Consider the following 26,980-nt stretch of genomic DNA (forward strand, 5'->3'; position numbering starts at 1 on the left):
AAGCTTTGTCCGCAGTAACAACAACATATTTATCATGAAGAGATGATAGACATTTCACAGCCTCTTTGTCCCTGGAAACAGACTTTGGTCGATTATTCACACAGTTTTTCAACTTATGAATGTGACGTTTTATCTGAGACCTGATTTTTTTTTACCCATTCTGTAGTCAAAGGAGAATAAAGCATGAACGATTTATGTACCACTATCACAACATTTTACGTTATAAGGTTATTTATTGACAATTAGACGAAAGGGTTATGAATGACATAATGTCGTTGAGTTGCTGTCTGTACCAATGCCTCTGTTTATTCAAAATCTATTCAAAAGAAAAATCGTGACGAAAATATGTGTTGTGAAAATGAACGGACGGACGAGGCCACGATTGCAGTATACTAGTAGCTTCCACTCTTATAGTGCCAATCAACAATAATGCAAGACTTTCCCTCAACGCCGATGTAGTTATTCCCCTTTGATTACTGATCAGACTTTTATAGTGTTGAACCAACATGTTAATTACTATATTTTGGACCCAAAAGGATAAATGCTTGCTATTCCTGCGGTGAATACCAGCTGGTAATACCCATGACGATGAAAAACAGATAATTTGAACTTTGGAAGAAAAAACCCACTAAAAGACCGACACGCACACGCAAGGCTCTATATACATGCAAAACTTCTTTTAAATAGAAAGGACGAATGTTTTAGCAATACAAATCCTTATTTGTGGTCAAAAAAGAACTATGATAGATAACTTTAGCTTGCAAAAATGAAACTAAAAGATTTCTAGGACGAACCGATTGTGGATATATTTGAAAGCAGCCCAGTATAGATCAGTATAGCCGTAACACAGATGGAAATGATTACTGAAGAAAGGTCAAACTATCAGATTTCTTTTAGTGATCCCAAAAACTGTTGTCAAACCTAAAAAGTTTCAGTTGTCTTGATTCTGGCCTTTTGATGCAGAATCTTAGTTTTAATTCTACTTTTACAACTACATTTTCTCCGTTTTTACAGTTAATTTTTATATGTTCTATATAAAATTAATGCAATCTACCATAAATATTATTTGATTATTATTCTTGTGATAGTTATAATATGATAACACAAATCAACAGTTTACAGCACACTCATACACACGTGCGTTCTCAATGAACTTCCGTGCTTAACTTCAAAATGATCTTTTCAATACTGAATATTCACACAATGTTACCAGATGATTCAAAAATCATTAATTTATTCCAATTCAAAATGGCGATATTTACATAACACATATTGGAATAAATATTAGATGAATTCTATAACTGCAAATACACCAAACCGATCAGTCATTAGCGACCAATACTAATACTAAACACGCTTAGCAAAAAAAATACAAACAAATATTATACATCAGAGGATATTATTAGATATGCGTAAGTAGACTTAGAAGCAGACGATATCAAATCTGCTAAAGATTGATCGATCCTCTGTTCAGTCAGTGGTAGCGAGATTCCTTTACTTTAAGAAGAATGGCTCTAAAAGACATAATTAGCGACCAGAACAGTGTGCGGAGTGTTCTTTGAAAATGGTCGGTATAAGTACTTTATGTTGTTTTTTCTGGACGGATTAATGTACCATTTATTTTATAGTATGCTGCGGGAAAACCCATGTACATATAAACAACAGCTGATTATCATTTTCTGAAGCTTTAATGAGGTCTAATTAATCTCACTGATCACCGGAAGTTATTGAATTGCAAGGATGTGATGGAAATAAGCAGACGAGAACTTGTTCCGAGGATTTACATAATAAAAATGCAAAATCTAAACACTCTAACAAGATGAGAAAAATTAACTTTAAAGGATGTAAAATGAAGTTACAACGAAAAATATCCACAAATAATTTTTGGAGAGTTGAGTGGAATATTGTTTAGTTTACCCCTTCAGTATTATATAGTTTTTGTGACATATGTTTCTATGAAATGTGATTTAAAAAGAATCTTAAAAGAGTTGCGAGATCTTGGAGATATATTGCTGTATTGGCATAATGATTATTGATGTGTAGTTTAGTTCTGCATAAGGATATGGCTCTAACGCCAAGATATAAGCAAAGAACTGAATCTTTGCCTAATGCATTACATGTTATGTTCGGAAATGGCCAAATCAACCCAGAAGACAATCCAAATCATTTGGTATACAAAAAGGTAAGAGGGAGATGTTATATAGCGATTAAATGCTAATTTTGAAGAAAAAAACTGTGATTTCCAAACCAGACACCGTACGTGCCTCGCTTGACGTTACGTTGAGCACTATGCTGAATTAAATGTATAGAAAGGTACTGTCTTGTGCTCTTTAATCAGATTTGGCACAGTAAATTATACAAATATTCGAATTTTCTTATTTCATATCATGGCATTATTATTGCTGAAGACCGTATGCGACCTTACTTTGACCTATAATGGTTTACTTTTATAAATTGTGACATGGATGGAGAGTTGTCTTTTTGGCTCTCATACCACATCTTCTTATATCTATATAACGTAATTTAAAGGAGTATTAGAAACATCATCTGTAATTTTAAACATCAAATGGTTCAACTGCTGTCGAATTTCTTTGATTGTTATAGGTTATAATCCCAGGCTTAGCCTTTAAAAGTACTCGCACACTCATTGCAAGATGGAACCATTGGACAGACACAATTTAATATATATAATTCGTTGATTGCAAGCATCGAAAGACCAAAGTTAAGACCTTTTGACAAAATTTTGACAGTTTGTGTGATTTACTGTCTTACACTGTCCGGCGAGTCCGATCGCACATCATTATATCGATAATAACTATTGATATATTCAACTAGGTCAAACTATGTATCAATATTGTGCATTTAAAGGCATATTAAAATCAATTTGCACATTCATGGCATACGCATATACGTAGGTTCATATCTATGCGAGTGTAAGACAGAATGCACGATTTTACTCCATAAGAGTGTTAATATTATGTACCTGATGATTTTGCCTTTTTACTTGCTTAGGCATTGTAGGTACGCACTGTAATGGATGTATTGCTATTTGATATATACATTGCTTACTCAAGAATTTCCCAGGACACTGATATTGATAGTTAACTCGATACCTACTATTCTCTAGTACCATTTAAACGATTATCATCTTAAATTCCGTCACCACACAAGAGTTGACTGTGGTATATATGTTTAGAAATATTGTTATCCATTGCTCTTCTTCCTACCGACAGTAATACCCTTGCCACGTTCTCTACACGTTAAGAACCATAGGTGACCTGTTGTAAGTCTTAATTGCTTTCCATATTCAAAATGTCCTTATTTCCCAGTGGCAGCTCAGCTTTCCCTTCCTTCACTCAGTCGATAACATGTTGCAGTACCTACCCTTTGCATGTTTTTTTTTAACTTTGTTTTCGTCTTGGAAGAAGCCTGAAATATTTGCCAATGAACGTAAAGCAAACACTAAACAACCAACCGCGAATCGACCACAAAGTTGATTGACAGGTTCTAGTCATACTTCTCAAAATGTTGATGTATTTTTTGACACCCAATATGACATTGGATTTATTATTCAAGGCTTAGTAGATCTCTTGTGGTCCTACCGTTCTCAACCATTTTCTTGGAACAAATAAAGTTATATCATAGTTTTAACATAACATAGGCTGTTGTTTTTCTCGTTTTAATTATTGCAGACTGTTTCATGTCTATATGCTTGATAGGGCTTTTTGTTCATTGCTTAGAGTTATACGATGACCTATTGTTCCTTACATCTTTTTGGAGATAGTTATCTCGTTTACAATCAATTCACATCTTTTTATGTTTTACATTTAATATAAAATTGGATCGTACGTGCGCATGGTGAGGTATAAATTTCAGCACATTCATATAAACTTTCAATTTCAAAGTCCATACATATTCTCCCTCGCCTTGCTCCTCTGAATGTTAAGTACATCTACTCTTAATTCAATTGGCTATAGACAATCATTATTGTGTTTTTGGTTTTAGTGTGGTGTTCATTTTGCTGAACTATGGTATACATTATTGTTTAGGTGCCAGCTGAAGTCCGTCTCCGAGTGTGAGAGTTTTCTCGCTGCGTTGAACACACATTAGTAGCCTTGTGCTGTTGTTAGGTCTTTGGACGGGTTGTTGTCTCTTTGACATGTTCCTTCATTCTCTATTCTATTCACCTCATAGATAATTTGTGTAGATGCTTAGCGATTTCTATTACCATATTTACAATTGGATTGATTATCATTTGTTGGGTACAAAGATTCGTTGATTTCATGGGTTAGGGTAAAACAAGAATGTAAATGTCCAACAAGATCAAGTTTCTTTAGTCATGTTTACCATGTTTACTGTCTGTGTCAAAACCACGAAACAAAGTGTTCAGGAAAATACACTCAATTTTTCATCAGTCCACAAAATTGGAACAAACGAAAATAGAATGTACAGTACATGATCATGATGATTAATGCTGAAGTTCTTATTTAGAAAGTAATTAATATTGTAAGTTAACTCGTGCATAAAGTTGGTGATATGGAACTGAACTTTCTTTTTTTCCGTATAGAAAATTTAAATTAATATTGATGCTGTATTTTATTTTAATTTTGTAATTTCAGTGTTTTCCAATTTCATAGTCTTAACTTCCCCTTCCAGCCTATATATGCATGTATATACGACATACATGCATATAGTTCCTTGTTTCCAGCAAATATTTTTATACATTTACATGGGTTATCACATTGCATTTACACTGACTTCTTCATAAAGCGGAAAGGGGATCAATTTATATATTGATATATAGTTAAATGAAAAACAGAATATAAATGGATTTAGGTTACGTCACGTTTGTTTGTGTAGTTTCTTATAAATATCACTAGGTACACTAAGTGGGCTAAGCCACAGTACGGTGACCTATAACCATGCTAGGTGTTAAAAAAACTTGTACGTCATTTTGGTCACTAGAAACAGGGACTTTCTATACTATACTTAGTATAGAAAGTCCCTGCTAGAAGAGAGTTGTCTCATTGACAATCATACCACATCTTCTTATTTGTGTATGTCATATATGTAACATTCAACTTTGGCCTGTTGAACCATATCTGAAAATCGAAAAAATAATGCATTTATCTTTTTTTGAATTTTTTGAAATATTAATTTTCTTTCTTCAAAATCAGGTTGATATGTTGTTGGTACATAATATTTCGTTTGCTTGATAAAAAAATAATAAGGTGACCAAGAGAGCAGGGAATACAGAAATTGTCATTAGAAAAAAACCGAGCATTTATGAACTTTTATATATGAATGTTTCTGTTTTCCAAAAGGAAGATCTAGCTGTGTTTATGCCTCTATACTTTGGCTCTTCTATATGTTGTCTAAAGCCGTTTTCTATACCTTTACTGTCACATAATCGCAAGGGGTTCACATTTTTGTGCTGGAAATAAATCTATTTTCATTGTTTAGCTTATTTCTTACCATATAACCACCGTAACGGTCTCGTGTAAGTGCTAATATCGAGTGCAGAAGGTCATGGGTTCAACATGTTCAAGCCAAATCAGGTCAAACCAAAGACATGGAATTGCCATTTGATTTTTCTCTGTAAAACACGTTGCATTTAAACATAGTAAGACTTAGAGCAAGGACGGGTTGGCTCGGTGTCAGAAAAAATGTGTACGGTTAGGGTGACAATCATGTCTTCATGCGACCTTTAACTGTTTAACCTTGTGAATTTAAGTACAAATCCATTTTAGCTTGTTGGTTAGAAGTACAACAACGCATGATTGGTTCATATTCATAGCGCATTGACATGTTCTCGGAATACTGATACATGTAATACTTGCCCATGGATGTTTAACATCAATCTATAATAATCATCTCACCCGATGATATGCATCATTAATGGGACACAATGTTAACCCCATTTGTTCACCGGTTTCGTGGATATTTTGCTGTAGAAAATTGATATTGCATATCTAGTTCTGCTTGCGATGATATTTTTTTTAAAGGCATGCCTTTTTTTAAATGTCACCAAAATTTTTAGAGCTGTCTGGTCCAGTGGCGGATCTAGAAATTTTCATAAGTGGGGGCCCACTGGCTGCCTCAGAGGGGGCCCGCTCCCGTCACGCTTCAGTGATTCCCTATATAATCAACCAAAATGTTTGCTCAAAAGGGGGACCGGGCCCCCTACCCCTCCTACATGCCCTAAATCCGCCTCTGTGGTATCTTTCGATGATGAATCTACTCAACTTCAAGGAGGCTATATTGCCGGAGCCGGTAAAATAGCTATTTATTTAGAGTTTTGCTATTTTGCCGGTCTTAATCAAAATTAAAATAGGATTATATATAAATTATGAATAGAAAAATATCGTTTTTTCTATTCATAATTTATATAGCATATACGATATTTTTTCTATTCATAATTTATATAGCAGCTACACTTTTAAGATCTTAAATAATATATCTCTATACCATGTATACTTGAAATATGTCTTCCTTAACATATTTATACAAATCGTGCATATTAAAATTGACAACTTTTAAATATTTAAACCGATATTAGTATTCTTTTTCTCTAAAATGCAAGGCATGCGACATCATATATAAAAAAAATCGTCATTCTTATTACAACTTTTGATAAAAAATAACAAAAAAACCAAACTCAAACTGCTTTACAAGCGTTACAAAACCAGTGCCTTGCTTTTAGTGCATTTTTTAAGTCAGGGACAAGAAGATTCTGCCATCGCAGACATGAACTGTACATAGCATTTGTTTCTTTCGCGTCTGCGTCAATTTTGCAAAAAAAATAAATGCCGACATACATGTACATTATACTCAACATTCATAGAATATATGCTGACAATAGGCTAGATATGCATCGTCTGTACACTATTTTCTTTATTAATCTAAATACTTATTGCCATGCAGACCAGCTAGATTATTATTAAAGTTTTTCATGAATTAGTAGTCCTCGTTTCACGTTTCCATATTTACACAGTTATGAGGGGGTCAGTTATCGTTTAGTCGGCCGGTCTGAAATCTGCTGTAGCGCTTCATATAAATCGAACTTAGCGTGTAATTCAAGTTTGTTTGATATCAAATTGTCGTCTTCCATTCACGACCGTTAATGTTCAACAAAAATAAACATATACTAATACATCATATATCAAGTTAACGAGTGCAGTTCACAAAAGGCGAATAAACCAGATCTGAATGGAAAGGATGAGACTAAAAGGTTATTGACATCTATTATCATTTGTGCATAAATAGTTTCAATAAAAATGCATTTCATATAATCTGATTGAAAGTATGAAATAAGACCGGCAAAATAGCAAAACTCCATATAAATCGCTATTTTGCCGGAGCCGGTAAAATAGCCACTACCATTTTTTCCCCCTCCGACACAAAGCGGATTTTACACTCAATTCCGTATTGTATTCGTAGCTTAGAATTGTTACATCCGGTGTTTTCCGTCGTTTTCCAGCATCAGTACCTATGTTTTATATCATGATAATTTGTAATTCGTTTGTTATTCAATGAAGAAGAAAAGGTACCTGGTTAGTTATACTATTATTATTTAAATCATTTAAATGTCGAACAATTGTAATTGAAAAGAATAACTACACTTTTTGATATACCTGTAACATCTATGTTCAACTATATTTATTTATAAATACATAAATTTGAAAAATTTTACCAGGCATGCGCCGGAAAGTAAACATCAGTATGTTGATGGTTTTCTGAAACTAAAGAAGAAGAACCGCAAATACTGAAATATGTCACAAGTCGAAAAATGACGTCTTGAAATGCTGTTTTATTTTTTATTTTTAATTGTTTTGATTTCACTCCTCTATGAAAGCGTCACTGTAAAAACCTAAAATAGTCATTTAAGACGTCATAATTATTTGGACTAGTCTGTGACACAAACATGTCCTTTATTCATCACATGTTGTCAGATGTGTTGTCAGGATCAGACATAGGCACTGTACTTCAGGTCAGACATATTCATATAAAAAGTTAATAGAGACAAGTATTACCTGTGAGAGTCTGGAGTATCTGTGATAAATTATCTAAATACAGAATTTTTAAAAATTAAAACCACAGTAAAACATGTTAAACATGTAAAATGGAATCTTGAAATAGGCATTATAGGCCTTCAAAAACTTTACAATTTTTACAAATTGTGACATTTAAAATATACAAAAGAACCAACATTTGAAAACCAAATACCCAAATTCTCAAAATCTGTCCGTCCACTCTATCCTGACTTCAGTCCTGAGTTCCCAAAATTATTAAGAACTGATACATTGATAGTTGCATCCATATTATATCCTAAAGTTGGTTTCTCTACCTTTATTTTGCCTAAACCAAATAGTATGAAACTTTTAAAATACAATGCTAATTACCACAAAACACAGATCAAGTCTGAATTTTGATCGTGTCTCTTTTAACTGTTCTACAGTATAAATGTCCCACAACAAATGGAAAAATGGCTGAATTTTTAGTTTGCCTCAACCAAATTCTATGAAACTTATACACAATGCTTTTTACCACAAAATACAGATCAAGTTTTAATTTTGGTTTTGTATTTATAACCATTTAAGAGTTATGTCCCTCTACAAATTGAAAAATTGCTGAATTTTGCGTTTCTGTTCTTTAACTTTATAAGTTAGCCTCTACCAAATTTTATGACACTTATATACACAATGCTTATTACCACAAAATGCAGATTAAGGTTAAAATTTGTGGATGTCACTTTTATTGTTCTAGAGTTATGCCCTTTAGAAATGGAGAAAATTGCTCCATATTTTGTTATCGCTCTCTTACTTAAGTTAGCCTCAACCAAATTTTATGAAACTTATGACGCAAGAAATTATTATACCTGTTGTTTTCAATTTATTACATCACTGGGTCAATACCTCTGCTGGTGGGACTGTCAGTCTCCGTGTGTATCATCAGCTCAGTAGTTAGTACTTCGGTACTGACATGATTTAACAAATTTTACTAAAATTATCTGTTTATAAATTTTGAAATTATTAAGAAACTAAGGTTTCAACTCCCTAAGGCAAAGTTGGCTTTAGATGAATTTGGCTATTTATTTTAGGCATTTTTGACATATAGCTCTTCAACGGTTTCGGTACTTACACATCTCCGTATTTCAAATGTTTGGCTTTGAGTGTTACTGATGAAGGTAAATCCAGAAAAGTGCTTCGGACGCAAGAAATTATTAAACGTGTTGTTTTTAATTATTTTATGCACAAGACTTACATTGTATAACCACAAAACTTAGATCAAGTACAAATTTGGGTAGCGTCACTTTTCCTGTTCTTTAGCTATGTTCATTTATAACTTGATATGATATTCAAAGTGAGGACATCATCTGTGTCCCATGACACATTCCCCATTTATTTTTTTTTTTTTTTTTTTATGACATAGAATGTAGACAGGTGGGTACACAATTAAAACTAGTTTAACCCCAGAGAGTTTGTGCCAGTACCAAGTCTTGCTATCTAGTCTAAGTGAGTAAGTAGTTATTACTGTAATCACTAACCAGTCAACACTGAGGTTGTGAGTTTGAACCCCAATCGTGCAGGTGCACTCAACTCCAATCTTATTTGACATTTGACTAGGAGTGTCAGTTTTCCTATCTAAGGTCACTGTTTTTCTCTTGGCACTAGCGATTACTCCACCAATAAAAACTGGCTGCCACGAAATAGCTCTAAAGCAGTGCTTAAAAGTGGCTTTAAACACACAAAAAAAAATCAAAAAATCAAATCAAATGATATCTGGATTGTTAGTTTGTTGGATTTTTTTTAAGGATTTGTTTGTTTCTCTGGGTTTCTTTTTAGAGTAGAGTGGTTGATATGGTCTGTTGAGCTGTGCAGTATTTTAATGATTTATTGTATAATTTAGCAAAAAGGTTGTACCAGAAAGGATGAAGTATCATTAACATTAAAGAAAAGAAAAAGAAAAAGAAATGATTTGATTGATATGACTGAAGTACATTGGGTTATTAATCAATTATAGAACTGTTGTCTTATTAATTAAAAGAGAACATGAGAACAAGTTGTTTACTAATGATGGGACATTGTAATCACTAATGTCTGGTTATCTGTAATGAAGAATGATCAATATTTAAAGTCCATTAACCGTTGTATTTATAGCTCACTTTAATCAAAAGAGATGTAAATCTGCTTTAGACACCTTTTATTTGTCATAAAGAATTCAAACTAGAAATCAATGCATAACCTTTAATGTTACATATGTACATGTATCAATGCATTTACTCTTTATGGATGAATTAACTTGTACTTTTATTCCAGTTTTATTGAAAATTCAACATTGATTTTAATTACCTGCATAGTCAGAATGCTGTCGCTGATTTTGGAATTTCAGCATGGCCAAGAATTATATTTTACATGTATCTGCTCTAGAGAAGAAGAAATTGCATTAATTTATTACCTGTTCACTTCATCTCTGATATAACCAAGAATAAAGCTTAAAAGCTTAGAAAATACCATATAATTAAGATATGAGCAAAAGGTCATAGGGATATTCTATATACAATGATATATGGAACCAAACAATTGTTATAAAATAATAATAAAATTAAGAATGGAAATCGGGAATATGTCGAAGAGACGACAAGCCGACCATTGAGAAGACAACTGCTGAAGGATGAATAGATATAAGAAGATGTGGTATGAGTGCCAACGAGAAAACCTTGACCCAACATGTCCAAGTCACAATTTATAAAAAAACATTATAGGGAGAAGTATGGCCTTGAACACAGAGCCTTTGCTCACACTGAACAGCTAGCTACATGTATAAAGGCCCTAAAAATGACTTAGTGTTAACCTCTTTTGAATGATTACCTGGAGATAATTTAAAAGAAACCTTTATCGATGTGAATCTATTATTCTGAAATATTGATGACTCTAAACTCTTCAAGAAGTTGATACGTGTGTGTACCATATCCACTACATATCATACATACCTCAAGCATTTGAACTTAAGAATATTTTAGATTTTGTAAATTTCCAGAATTTTCAAATGTGTTTGTTTGGTATACATTGTATAAAAGTCTTTTTGAAATTTTTACATTATTATCTACATGTACATCATTTTTTGAAATCACAATAATAAATTATCTTGCAAATTTGACCATTGTTCAACAATTGCAATAATAACATGCAAAAATTTCAGAATTTACAGTTTTTCTATCTTGGATTAAAATTTTGAATAGTTCTGCATATCTTGGTGTATTTTTTGGTAAAGTTACATTTACACATCTACTTTTGAAGCAATATCAGTTGTAAGGTTCATATATCATGTATATTTGGTCAAATCATATTTTCACATTTCATATCTTGGTGTAGTCTTTTTCACATTTCATATCATGGTATAGTCTTTTTCACATTTCATATATCATGGTGTAGTCTTTTTCACATTTCATATCATGGTGTAGTCTTTTTCACATTTCATATCATGGGTCTTTGCTAAAATCACATTTTCACATTATTTATTGGATCTTTGATTTTGACAATTAAAATTCATATCTTGGTGAAAAGTAGATATATTTATATCAGTCACATCAAATCATTGTGGACCAGTATTTTGTATAGTTTACAATGGTTTATATCTTGTTGTTATCTGTAGTTTAGTTTTAATTTGATATGGCATCTTTTTGACATCAAACATTCCTATGGTTAAACCTGTTACTGAATGATGAGATATGTGATGAAGTTACATTGATATGTTACATCATTCTGAATGAAAATTTTGTCAAATAATAATAATAATAATAATAATAAATTCTTTATTTAAAGAGGGTAAACACAGTTAGTTACAATCACTAATCTTCCCTGAGGCCCTCATATACATGTATGCAATACAAGTAAAAACAAAATGGTAATAATAAAAGAAAAAAGCAATCATACAACATATAAACACAATTGTATAGACATAATAGTTCAGTGTACATGTACCATGATTAAAAGATATAAAACAGTTAAATATCGCATGTAGTAAATAGACCTAGTATATACAAATCATTAATCAAAAAGATTAATCTGTTTGGAATCAGTCTTTAAGTTGATATTTTGTACCAAGCCTGATATTGGTTATCTAATACTTTGTGACACATTTTCAGATCTATCACTTATTTTTTCTGTCTACTACAATAACATATATTATTGTCTTCTTATTGATGCATATAATTATATGTAAAAAAAACTTTTTGTTGCATTTTATCTCAGCCAGAACAAATCAGCTTAAGTTCCAATTAAGCTATCTATTTGTATTCTTTACCAAATGAATCATTTTCTGATCCATTGCTTATGTACTTCCTGTTGCCAGACACATTTATGTTCTTTACATTACATTTGTTATTTGTTATTGCAAATACATGTATAGGACATTTCTGTAGCATTTTCTCATAGCTTCTTTACATCATATGATACCAAGTTTAACATTAGTTAGCTTTACCATGTGCTTATCTAATTTCTGTTATCTACTTCAACATTGCTCATATGTATTTTATTCTACCCAAAAAAGAGAGCAGGGGTATACATTATTTGGCATTCTAACATCACTGGGGTAAAGCTGATGACCGTAACTGCATTCACGGTCATCCCAAGATGTCGGATGAAAAATTAGGTCAGTTTCTGTATTGTCTGTTAAAGTGTTTCTATATCATTTTCTTTACAAATCATACATTGAAACGATGTAAATTTATAAAAGAATCACTCGGAAATCATTAATTAGTTCCGAGAAATGTGCATGAAACGGGAAATTCGATTTGAAAAAATCGCCAAGATGACCGTAAATCACAATCGAGATGACCCGTAACAGAATCAGCGATTCATAACAAGGCTGACCGTAACTGCTTTTAAGATGACCGTAATTTGTAAATGATGACCGTAACTTTTAAAGGATGACCCTCAATTCTAAGAAATATCCGTAATTATATAACTATCTTTTTGTATCAAATGATTGCCACAAGACATGCAAATGAACAGAAAGGGAAAACATGCCACAAAAGCGCGATAAAATGACACCTTACAAGCATAAAAATGGGGTGCACAGCCTTCAACTGCTCGACAAAAGATTTGTGTTTGTTTCTGGGATTCCTTTTAATGACATATAATAAATACACATTTTTAAAAATGCCAAAAAATTGCATGTACACCCATTGATATTATATCGTCTTTCATTTTGTCGTGCAAATAAAATAACAGAAATATTTTGAAAATATCATTCGAATAAACTAGTGAAGGTGAGCTCCAGCAAAGTAGATCCTTAAAATAGTATTGTACGAAAAGCGTATCACAAGGCGGAACGTTGTCAATTTGTATATATACAGAAATGTTATTCATACAGTCAGGATTCTACTTCTTCAAAATTATCTCCCCATTACGCCAGTTCATGCTATAGTTCAAAACAAGAGGCTGTCACAACGACAGAAAACCGGATTTATCAATATTTATTTGTGTCCTGGCAATATCACAAGAACCATTACTGATGAATGGTGAAAGTGAAAATCGTCAATATCAAATTTGACCTCCATTTTGTCATCAGTATCAACATCTTAAAATTTGAAAAGCTTAGATTGAATGGTTCATGAGTAAATGATACAACGTGAATGGAAACGCAATTTGACCTCTAATTTGCCATCAGTAACAACATATAAAAATTTCAAAAGCTTTGGTTGAATGGTTCATGAGAAAATGCACGGACACGACTGGAAACACCATTTTTTCAATCTTTCAAGAACCATAACTCCTGAACGGTAAAAGTCAAAATCGCCATTATTGAACTTGACCTCCATTTTCTCATCAGTAACACCATATTAAAATTTGGGAAGCTTAGGTAGAACATTTCATGCGTAAATGCACGGACACGACTGGAAACTCCATTTTTCAATCTTTCAAGAACCATAACTCCTGAACGGTAAAAGTCAAAATCGCCATTATTGATCTTGACCTTCATTTAGTTGTCAGTAACAACATATTAAAATTTTAAAAGCTTTGGTTGAACGGTTCATGAGTTAATGCACGGACAACATTTGATTGCCGCCCGCCCGCCCGCCGTACATCCCCAAATCAATAACCGACAGTTTTGTCACAAAAATCCGGTTAAAAAGAAATTTATGAAACATATTCATATCCGCTAACCGAGCCCTTATTGAGATCGACAAACTCAACAAAAAAGCTTTGAATACAATACGGATATTTCTTAGAATTGATGGTCATCCTATAAAAGTTACGGTCGTCCTATATAAATTACAGTCAGTCTTTACAAATTACGGTCATCCTTTACAAGTTACGGTCATCTTTTTACCAATCACGGTCATCCTTGTTTTATGTTACGGTCATCTTGAAAATATTTTGATTATGATTTACGGTCATCTTAACGATTTTTTCAAATCGAATTTCCCGTTTCATGCACATTTCTCGGAAGTAATTAGTGATTTCCGAGTGATTCTTTTATAAATTTACATCGTTTCAATGTATGATTTGTAAAGAAAATGATATAGAAACACTTTAACAAACAATACAGAAACTGACCTAATTTTTCATCCGGCATCTTGGGATGACCGTGAATGCAGTTACGGTCATCAGCTTTACCCCAGTGAACATGACGTCCTTCAAACACCCATGGTAAAATTTGAATATATTGCCTGGGCTATTCCGATCGTACTCCCACAGCATATATGCTTTTTTATGAATTAGGTACCTGAAATCATAGAACTATGACGTAAGAATATAAGCATTTTATTGGAAAATACACACTTGTCAATGTGAAACAGAAAATCATCACAACAAGGAAACTCAAACAAAACTTATTGTAAATAGTTTAAGCATGTAACTAATTCAGTTTGCTATGTTCTTTTACATCAATTTAATAGTGCGTTTATTTATGGAAACGGCAAATATTTGCCTCCACCTAGAGCACTTCGATCCAAAAGTATTGCTGTATTTGTCCTATTAGAATCGAAATAATTCATGGGGGCTTGAATGTATCGTGATTTTTACCACAGGTTGTCCTTTTATGCCGATATTTTACCCCTGGCTATCGCTCAGGGTAAAATATTTGTCAAAGAGCCAACCCATGGTAAAATCACAATATATTCAAGCCTCCATGAATTATTTCTTAATAAGCTAATATTAAATTTGTGGTGCTACTCTGATGGCTGATAATCCTGCTACTACATTTACTACCAAACTTAGATTAAAACTTGGTTTGCATGTAAATACATTCAAATTTGATAAAACACATTTTGTAAAACAATTAAAGTTAGTATTTTATGTTAAATTGCATATTAGACTTGGGTTTAAATTCAGTATTTTTTGTATGTAAATTGTACTTTATTAATGGAAAGAATGGAATACTATCATCTGGCCACCAAAAGAAATTGAAGGGTTATTGAGATTTGGTTTAGGTAACTTTTCAACACCTACATTTGTATGATTGTAATGTTTTTTTAACTATCTTTTTGCAAATAAAAATAACCGGATCACATGATTCCTATATCTGTTTGTCAGGTTTTTTGTTTGGTTGCCATGGTAATGATCAATTATAAACTGATATGTTTGTTATCAAACTTATATTAGTGCAGATTTTGTCATAATGTAACTTATTGATGCTAGCAAAATCAAACAAAAAATGTGATATTTAGTTTGCACTGAAGATAAAAGTAAATAACATTATCTCAATTCTTGTAACTCAAAACATCGCTCTTGTCAGTTGAACAGCTGGTCATGTGCTATCAAATTCTCACAACTTACGTAATACATGTCTTAATAAAATTCAAAATGGAAACTAACAACATGACCAAAGAGCAGAAAACAGCCCAAAGCCACCAATAGGTCTTCAACACATCAAGGAAAATCCACACCTAGAGGCGGACTTCAGCTGGCCCCTAAACAAAAATGTGTACTTGTAGTTCAGAGAAATGGATGACACACTATTTCCAAAACATTTCAATGAACAGAAATTTAAAAAAAAAACGTACAAGGGTTACAAACTAGGCCAGAGGTTCCTGAGTTGCCACCATCGATTTCCATTTTACTGTTTCCGCTATGCGTCGCCAGTAAATATACATTTGCAACTATCAAATCAAAATGGACGGTGGCACCTCTTCAACTACAGTACTGTTATAACAATTCTAGTGCACTGTGCATTACAAGAAGAAATAATACTTTAGACTTTGGAAAAACGTATAAATTTGAAATAAAATAAAATTCCACGAAACTTCATGAATGATTTTGGCGCATAGAAGTCATTGCTAAACATGACATCATACAAATGAAAACTTACAAACGGAAGGTAATTTCGTTCCTTCTAAGATTCAAATTTGGATAAAATCACATCAAAATGGTGATTATTAGGTAGACGTTGTTTTATTTTTGACAATATTGTAGTAATTGACATTTGTTGATCCAGTGAATTAAAATGGTGAGTCCCTCCTTAGTTACGACTTGTCAACTGGATTTGATGATTTTTTTTAGCGAATGAAAAAGATTGTTACATATCAAATGCATTAGAATAAATCTTGTACAATCTGCTAAATGTTTGCTAAGTATTTGAAAATCTTTTCAATTGCCAGATACTAGATATATTGTTAAATGTTGATTGTTCCATGTCATTTAATGTAATTTGCCAGGGATAAATATTACATAAGTTTTGATATCAATTTTTCAAAGAGCTTTTGATAAATTTCAGCGTAACTGTCAAATTGCATGAAAAAGTAATGCAGATTAGATACATCTTTTTTTGCAGTAACCCAGATCATTAGAGAACTGAATCTTTTTGATTAAGATTGTGATGTGTACTTAGTTACTTAATGTAGTAATGTTTCATATTCTACTTTTGACCTTACTTATAAACAGACATTCATGACATTCTAGATATATATTACATGATGACTTTGTTGATTTCTTGTTGAAATCTTCCTTTTTATTTCGAAATAAAGAGAATATTAAGAACACTGTTATAATGAAATAAACATAACCTCCATCGACTTTTCAAATCAATGGGCCAGTTGCATATGTATATATTTGTCTTCTGCATCAGCTGTTTTGTGTAGCAATCCTAGTGTATTGATTTTTCTAAGAGAATTCCAAAGTAAATACTTTTATACATATATTGTGAATGATATTTACATCTGTTGAAATTGACATATTAGAAAATGAAATCATCTCTAGTGAAATCATTGATTTGATCCTCAACATACGAAAAATACATCAACATTTGTCCCCAATAAAACACCTTGAACATTTATATTAAAAAATCTGGAAATTATGAGAAATGCAACTGTTTAAGAATAGAACCATTATTCATGTTATTGGAAAATTTATAGATTTTCTTGTTGTTTTTTTACGTATTGTTTATTAACCAAGTGAAGGAAAGTATGTTCATTTTCGGTTCACTTACTTTCTATACTGTGCGCATAGAGTGAAATTATAGCATCTTTACTTAAAAAATAATATGGAAATGCTAACCATATTTATTTGAAGCAGAACTATATCGATATATGCTTTACAAAAAATTCTGGGCATTAAATGACAGCTACATGTTAATCTCTCCATTTGTCCATATATTACTGTAAACAAATGTTCTTGGATATTAATTTGAACACCCCTAGTAAACTTATACAAATAAAAAATATATATATAGGACAGAAGAAGAAACCTATTGATTTTGGGATAAGTAGGTACAAGTTTAAGATAACTTACTGAAAAAAATATGAAAAAATGGTTCACAATATTTATATATGAAGGCACTGTGATCTATAGCATGCATGAATACTCACTCAATTTGTATGATTTATATATCATCTGATCCAGTTCTTCAGACTTGCTTTCATTAACTGTCCGCACACTTTAACACTGTATAACTTAGTATTGTTTGATTTCAGTTCCTTGTTTTTGGACTGTGTAATATTAACATTAAAGATACAAGTGCTTTTTCTAGTCTGATTAGTGATGCATGTTTTCATCATTCTTTTTGTTGTGGGAAAACCTGGAGCTTCACGTTGGCATCATCGTCTGCGTTGTCGTCGTCTGCGTCATCTTCGTCGTCGTCTTGCGTCCTCGTCGTCCGAATAATTGATTTTGGGAGTTTTGGTCCCAACATTTTAGGAATTAGGGGCCAAAAAGGGCCCAAATAAGCATTTTCTTGGTTTTCGCACTATAACTTTAGTTTTAAGTAAATTGAAATCTATGAAATTTTGACACAAGGTTTATGACCACAAAAGGAAGGTTGGGATTGATTTTAGGAGTTTTGGTTCCAACACTTTAGGAATTAGGGGCCAAAAAAGGGCCCAAATAAGCATTATTCTTGGTTTTCGTACAATAACTTTAGTATAAGTGAATAGAAATCAATGAAATTTAAACACAAGGTTTATGAACACAAAAGGAAGGTTGGGATCGATTTTGGGAGTTTTGGTCCCAACAGTTTAGGAATTAGGGGCCAAAAAGGGGCCCAAATAAGCATTATTCTTGGTTTTCGCATCATAACTTTAGTATTAGTAAATAGAAATCTATGAAATTTAAACACAAGGTTTATGACCATAAAAAAGGAAGGTTGGGTTTGATTTTGGGAGGTTTGGTCCAAACAGTTTAGGAATAAGGGGCCCAAAGGGTCCAAAATTGAACTTTGTTTGATTTCATCAAAAATTGAATAATTGGGGTTCTTTGATATGCCGAATCTAACTGTGTATGTAGATTCTTAATTTTTGGTCCTGTTTTCAAATTGGTCTACATTAAGGTCCATAGGGTCCAAAATTAAACTTAGTTTGATTTTAACAAAAATTGAATCCTTGGGGTTCTTTGATATGCTGAATCTAAAAATGTACTTAGATTTTTGATTATTGGCCCAGTTTTCAAGTTGGTCCAAATCGGGATCCAAAATTAAACTTTGTTTGATTTCATCAAAATTTGAATAATTGGGGTTCTTTGATATGCTAAATCTAACTGTGTATGTAGATTCTTAATTTTTGGTCCCGTTTTCAAATTGGTCTACATTAAAGTCCAAAGGGTCCAAATATAAACTAACTTTGATTTTAACAAAAAATGAATTCTTGGGCTTTTTTGATATGCTGAATCTAAACATATACTTAGATTTTTGATTATGGGCCCAGTTTTCAAGTTGGTTTAAATCAGGATCCAAAATTATTATATTAAGTATTGTACAATAGCAAGAAATTTTCAATTGCACAGTATTCAGCAATAGCAAGAAATCTTCAATTGCACAGTATTGTGCAATAGTAAGCAATTTTCAATTGCACAGTATTGCGCAATAGCAAGAAATCTTCAATTGCACAGTATTGTGCAATAGCAAATATTTTCAATTGCACAGTATTGCGCAATAGCAAGAAATATCTAATTGCACAATATTGTGCAATAGCAAGAAATTTTCAATTGGAGTTATCTTTCTTTGTCCAGAATAGTAGTTGAATCAACTTAAATCATTGTTTTATACAATATACAATGTATATTCACTTTTACTACCAACTGATAAATTAAAACAATCTTTACCATTCAGTGATAACAAGCACTTTATTTTACATTTTAATATTTTATGATGTATTTAAATGAGTAGTTATTGTTGCAAATCCCATTAGGAATTTGAATTGAGATCAGTTTTGGAAAAAGGGAAAGGGGGATGTGAAAAAAAATGGGGGGGGGGGGGGGGGGGTAAATTTTTCTCATTTCAGATTTCATAAATAAAAAGAAAATTTCTTCAAACATTTTTTTGAGAGGATTAATATTCAACAGCATAGTGAATTGCTCAAAGGCAAAAAAAATATTTTAATTCATTAGACCACATTCATTCTGTGTCAGAAACCTATGCTGTGTCAACTATTTAATCACAATCCAAATTTAGAGCTGAATCCAGCTTAAATGTTGTGTCCATACTTGCCCCAACTGTTCAGGGTTCAACCTCTGCGGTCGTATATAGCTGCGCCCTGCAGAGCATCTGGTTCTAGATGAATTGTTTTGAAAAAATCTGACCATGTGAAAATCTAATCACTGGTGGGTGTTTAAAGCTACTGGTGTTAATGGCAGATTTTGGTAGTCTTCTGTATATTTAGGATTTTGTATTCTTTTACATACTTCTTAATACTGTGATATACTCATTTTCTTTAAGGTCAACAAAAGATATATTTTAGATGTTATCACACATTTGATAAAAAATTTACTTTAAAAGTAAATCATGATCAAATTTTGTCTAAGGCTTTGAATGTTCTCAGAACATGACCAAGTATAACAATAAATATAACCCATAAATAAAAGTTAGGGATAGTAATTGACAAATTGTCTAATATAATGATCCCTTGATAAAAAAAAGATGAATTAAAGTCTTGAAGTATTGTGGTAAAATGATGTTAAATTAAGAAATTAATTGCATGGCCTATCTGTCTGTAATGATTATTATAGATCACAGAACTTAAAAGCACCATTTTTATTGAGGCAAGATAACTGACATGTTATAATGTTTATTAAACATGCCTTAATGCTTGTATTGGTATTTTTACACCTAGGAGAATTAATGATTTTGCAGGTTTTGATTTGCACACCTGTAAGGAATAAACTGCACAAACAAAAAAGTTACTGAAAGTGAGATGTTGAATTTAACCAGCATTTTTTTTTAGTGTTTTGATACATTTAATGTCTTTGATCTCTAGTATGTGCTTGGCTCTTTTATTGGGTTATAAAATTGAATGCAAGATTTGCTGGAGTTTACTTTTGATGGTTAAAAACTTATCTATTGCATCTGAAGTTATACTATACTTGTCAGAATATTGTTGAAAAAGAGCTCAAAGTTATACTTTATACTGCAATCAGCTATTTTACTATACAGATAAAGCTATACGTATAAACATTAGCTTTATAACCTCAACTAACCTATAAGCCCCGCCTTCTTACCAGAACTACTATATTTCATCAACAACGTCACGTCACAACCATGACAACGTGTAGTAACAATGGTAAAACTTTTATGAATTTAAACTTGTTATGTCTTCAAATTTATATACCATGTTTATTAAATGTTATTAATTAAGTTCATTTTTCCTTTCTAATTCCTTAAAATGTCAATGTCCTATTGCCTGGACTACGGTCATAGGGAAATACCCAAAAATGGTACCTCAAAAGGGAAATTCCAAACACTTTTTTTTAAACAATATTTGTTACATATTTTATTTTTTTATTTTTTTTATTTTTTATCGATTTCAGTATAAAAACAATATACGTAAAGTGTCTAAATACTTGTCAGAATATTGTTGAAAAAGAGCTCATTGTACAACAAGCACTCATATTTTTTTTTTAAACCAGCCATATATGAAATACAGACTGTACTCGCAATTGTTAAACATGTATATATATATGTATATATTCTGTATTGCTTCCAGAAGTAGAGTGTAAAAGTAATAAACACAGTAAACACAAAATAATTAATCAATTGAACAAAATATGCAAGATAAATCAGAATGTCATGATCAGTTGAAATGACTTAGTGTCAATAATGCATATTTCAGTTATTTTAATCTGGCATTGAAGTTACAAATTTATAGATAAGTAAATAGAATTGTGTATTTTTTAGATGGAGACTATTGTGGAGAAGATGCAGGATGAACAAACTGGTGTTCCTGTTCGAACTGTCAAAAGCTTCATGTCAAAAGTCCCTAGTGTTTTCACAGGTAACGTTAACTGGAATATAGATATCCTGGTCAAAGAAGAGCAGTGTAATTTGTGTTCTTCATGAACGACAATTGTTTCATAGGAACACTGATGTTAACTATTGCTGAAACAGTCTTACAAAAACATGGTGTTTATCTTTTATCAGAGACTATAGAAGTAGGAAGTAAATAACTATACAGCTTTCAATAATGAGCCAAGCCCATACCATATGATATGATATATAAACAAGGCCCTAGCTGGTATGAGAAAATGTGTAACAATTTAAAAGAGAAAACCTATGGCTTAATTTATGCTTAATGTAACTAACGAAAAACAAACCAGACAGCAGCCAATGGCAGTCAATACATGCTCCAGCTGTGACACAGGCAAAAAAGATCTTAGTCACTTTTTAAATTTGATCAGATCTACATGTACATGAATTTCTTTCAAGCTTTAATGCATTAATTATATAAAGCAGGTCTAAAATAGTGATGTGTGAGTTTGTCTATCTATTAGTTTTTTCCCTATATTTTTTGCTCTAAATATCAATGCTGTTGTTTAAAATTGTTTTATTAAAAAACTAAAACAATTGACAATACCTTTTATACCACCCCAATTTATTCAGAAGAATGGATATTGAGGATATGTAAAAGAAAAACTTCAAATCTAAAGTTAGTACGACCTAACTTAAAAGTAATATTTGTATTACTTCCGCCAGTAGATCCTTTTTCTTGTTTTTCTACATCGATTATGAATTGGTGACTTTACCAAAGGAGTAATGACATTGGTAACATGTCAATATGCCTATTGAAGGTCAACAAGTCCTCTAGTTGGATGACCTCATGTAACAGTTGCATGTAAATAGGAGGACTTAGAACAAGGACATTAACTTTTATAATATCAGACGGATTATAGTTAAATCAATGGAAAACTAAAGTACATAAGAAAGGAGTAAACATCGTTTTCATTTCATAATAAAAGTTGTTTACATTTGTTTTTTAGAATTCAAGGTTTAATAGGCATCACAGGTTTGAAATAAGGAAGAAGCTAATAAACCTCTAGATTGACATTATAAAATAATTATCACTAGTGCAGCCAGATATCTTCCTTCAGCACTGTTCTGCTATTACATTTGTTGATAAATTTTACAAAACCAGATAAAGTAAATTGTTAATATTATTTTGCAGGTGTTGATTTGGTGGCCTGGATGATGAAAAATGTAGATGTTGAAGATCAAGGTAGGTTTCGAGAAACATATGGAGAAAAAAAAAATAAAAAAAAACTTTACACTTTGAACCTGAAATCACAGATTGAGTAATGAAAAAGATACATAATGGTATATCTGAATGGCTTTTATAGAGAATATTCATAAATAATGTCTTTAGCCATCTTATCATAATGTGCATTTTTGTATGTGTCCTACATTGGATTAAAACATTGCTAATAATTTTCAAATCACATTTTAAACTTAGCCTTTTTTTTAAGGAAAAAACATTAATTGTTGATGGTAGCCTATATAAATGGTAGTGTTTCTCAAAAAGTTCTAAGAATTGTTATTCTTTGACCCCTAGTTCCCACTCCAGGTTAAGTCCTTCTGCTCAATCCTTCTGTAGACCTTTGACCCAGATCTATTCTCTCTTTATCTATCATCTCTATTCATGTTTTCCTGTCCAGTCAGTAAACTTTTCTTGCTCAACCTTTTTTTTTACTGACTAGGCATATGATAGAAGAAACAATGAGATATAAAAAAAAATAGAGAAGCGCTTGCATTCTTTAAAAAGAAATTACTGTTTTCTCTTGAAGTCACCTTGAAAGTACAGTCATAAACAACTGGTAAAAATGTGGAAATGAAAGTGAGCGAATTAAAGAAGATATTATCTAACTTTAATTGACAATGATATCTTTAACAGAAGTAAGATCATTAGTATACTATTAATATTACATTCATACAAATTCTTGGCTCAAAAGATCGTCTTCCTAATTCATGATATATTAATTTAAGCTCAACATAGAATCCTAACAACTGCTAGTTATATTATTTTATAAGGTCATTTATTTCATTTGAAACCGCTTATTATAATAAATATGTTTTGTGGTTTAAGTAAAAAGTAATGTATTGAGAAAGACCAACCAGTATTATATACCTAAGAAATTTCTTTTTGGGCAATACATTCATAGTTTTATATGAGAATGATATTACAGAATAATAATTCTAGTCGAATAGGTGTATTTCATCATGAAGTCTTTCCACCATGGCCTATAAGGTATTTACATCCAACAGATTTTTTCCACATGAAATTGTCAATTTTCATGAAGAATTTCAGTACCATTACGTTTCTGTATATATTACACAAAAACAGACTTTTATTCTCTGTTTCATGTAGTCAGTAATGTTGAAGATTGATTGTGCTTCAGAGGTGTTTTAAAAGTAAGATTACTAAAACTGAACATAAAATCTGAAAATAGCTTTTCCTACTGCATAATGAAATAAATCATTGCAATCAATCAGAGTTGATTAGAATAATTGCTTTCATCAGGCAATATATTGTTATAACATGTGTTTTATACATACATGTGTTAATTGGTGAAATTTATTAGATTCATAACTTGTTGCATGATTAGAATTGTGTAAATGAAATCCTATTGATAAAACAAGAATAAAATGAAATGATATCTTGTAAACTAAAACCCAACAAGCATATTTAAAACCACTCCCAGGTAAATGTTTATGGGATTCAGAAGCTATAAATCGTTACTCTACACTTGATTTTAGATTTTCCTTTTTGAATTTTCCTCGGAGTTCAGTATTTTTGTGTTTTTACTTTTTTCTAATACAGGATAAAAATTCTAGTACCAAACTTAGAAAATTTCTCAGTAGAAAGGGGTCTAGAAAATGCCTAAATTGTAATGAGGCTGTTAACGACCTAAACACAATTCTTCAAGAAACAGCTTTGGCTTCGGCCAAATTTATTAAAGGGCGCAAACAAATAAACCAAAAAGAAAACCCTGGTTTTCAGGTTCATGCAATGGCTTAAATAAAATCGTTAAGCACTATGCCTTTCTTATAAATAAATTTCCATTTAATGGAGCTTACAGAAAAGAATATTACTCCTATCGTTCAAAATTGAGGCGAAAATGTAAACAAAAAGAAAAAATATACAAGAATAAAATATGTTCAGATCTGTCCAATAATATCAAAAGTGACCCAAAATCCTTCTGGGACTTACTTAATAAATTGAAAGGAGTATCAGAAAATAATATTACAGAAAAACTGGATGAGCAAACATTCTATATGCTCTTCAACTTTGTAATTGTTTGGCTTTATAAATATTTTGATATGAGCGTCACTGATGAGTCTTATGTAGACGAAACGCACGTCTGGCGTACTAAATTATAATCCTGGTACCTTTGATAACTATAACTTCTTAAAAAAATTAAATTCTTGTGAAGCTCAACCAAAGGACAGTAAATTTCATAAAATGGTAATTTTTGAAATCTCAAGAAGAGATTTTATATGAATTTATAGGGTTAAATATACTTACCATGAAATTACATTTATAATATATAGAATATGTTTGCTTTCACAACATGTTCTCATCGCAATTAACTAGGTGATTAAAAATTACATCCATGAGATGTACTCACCTACGTCATAGTTCACCTGTGTAACATACACTAGCTTTAGTTTTAATTTGTCGTTTAATTGAATAATTTCAATTAAGTGAACAAAAAACTGAATTTATTCCAGGGGTGGTGGTGGATTGTGGTAAGTATATTTAACCCTATAAATTCATATAAAATCTCTTCTTGAGATTTCAAAAATTACCATTTTATATGAATTTGGTTAAATATACTTACCATGAAATTACATTTATAATATATAGAATATTTACTGATTAACAAGCAGTATTTCATTTGGTGGAGGATAAATTCTCTCACACACATACAATTTCAACATATAAAAAATTATGTGAATTTTTTTTAAAAAGTAACTCCATTAAATTTTGTAAATACGGATATTAGTAAAAACCGAAATTACTGAATTTATTATACAATGAAGCTATGCTGCATAACTATATGTATCAATGGCAAACTTTGCAGATTGTATAAATACAAGTATGCAAAATTAATAGACTTGATGTAGAGTTGTCTCAATGGCACTCACATGTATATATATACCCCATCTTTCTATATCTGATGAATAAATAATCTGCAGGTCAGTATAGAAATAATTATATTAAAGCTCCTTCATTATGAGCTAAATGTGTTGTAATATTTATGCAACAGTAAATAAGCATTTATTTCTGAATAGGTTGTTCTTGTTGCTTGTACAAATCGACAAGAACTAATCCAACCTTAATTTCATTACTTTCCACTTTGAAACTAAGTTTATTTGGAAACATTATTACCTTTCTTTGACTTTCCATTGTTTTCTCTATATTAATATAATAACAGATAATATATGATTGCTGTCGTCTTTTGATAACCTGATAAATATCACATCTTTCGAAATAAATTCTTTTCTACTTAATTAAAGAATTATAATCAATTAAAATATACTTTGTAAATAGGTGTCCTTAATACAATCAAAGTTTATTAAAGACTCAAACCAAAGTTGTTTCATGATTATGCTAAATCTGGATTAATCTTTAAACTTTTTTAAAGTTATAGTCCCTGAGAATTTGCTTCTCTGCTAGATATACTACTTTTAATATTTTATAGATTTAGAATAAAATATTTTCATCAAGAGAAGTATTGTACTATTGTATAATGACAATTCTCTAAACTGACTAAATTTAAAAAATCTGATAAAATTTCTATGAGTGGTAGAACCTTTGAATACAATGTCTACCATTTCAACCATGAACAATATTTTTGTTTTGTATTGGACTACTCAAGTGTAAAAATACAGAAAAGGACAAATCAGTGGAAAAGTTTCAGTATACATGTTTCCATTGATATACTGCTTCCACAGAACATTTGGATGTTGAGCTGAATTAAAGCCATGATTGTTGTCCTTATAAGTCCAAAAAGAATGCTAACAGATGATTTTCTCCAGCTATGAAAAATCTGTCTAAAATAAAATGTTTTGATATTTCTAATTAACATTCACAACGGTTAACTTTCTAGAATATCTTGCCATGTACAGTTCCAAATTTAAAGAAACAAAAATTTGACATAATGAACAACTCTTGTATGTTGCTCTTGACAATTGTTTATATTAATTTCAGAAATTATTTCGCTATCAGAAATACTAAAATGCAACTTGTCAAATATAGTTCTATAGTTGTATTTAA

General features: G+C 31.4%; 1 protein-coding gene across 5 annotated transcripts in view; it reads left to right on the forward strand.

Moving 5' to 3' along the window:
* Positions 1-1,184: 1,184 nt before the first annotated feature.
* LOC139514443 (regulator of G-protein signaling 7-like) overlaps positions 1,185-26,980 on the forward strand; it is a 93,557-nt gene continuing 67,761 nt past the window's right edge. For 2 of the 5 annotated variants that reach the window (XM_071303728.1, XM_071303727.1), the window contains exons 1-3: positions 7,447-7,553; positions 21,607-21,703; positions 22,871-22,921. In XM_071303728.1, the coding sequence (XP_071159829.1) occupies positions 7,533-7,553; positions 21,607-21,703; positions 22,871-22,921 (169 nt within the window). In that variant the 5' untranslated portion in view covers positions 7,447-7,532. Of the gene's footprint in view, positions 2,183-7,443; positions 7,642-7,757; positions 7,991-21,606; positions 21,704-22,870; positions 22,922-26,980 lie in introns of those variants that run through there. The other 3 variants (XM_071303726.1, XM_071303725.1, XM_071303724.1) reach the window with 3 other exon arrangements.

The sequence above is a fragment of the Mytilus edulis genome, chromosome 3 (genome assembly GCF_963676685.1).
Source record: "Mytilus edulis chromosome 3, xbMytEdul2.2, whole genome shotgun sequence".
NCBI lineage: Eukaryota > Metazoa > Mollusca > Bivalvia > Mytilida > Mytilidae > Mytilus > Mytilus edulis.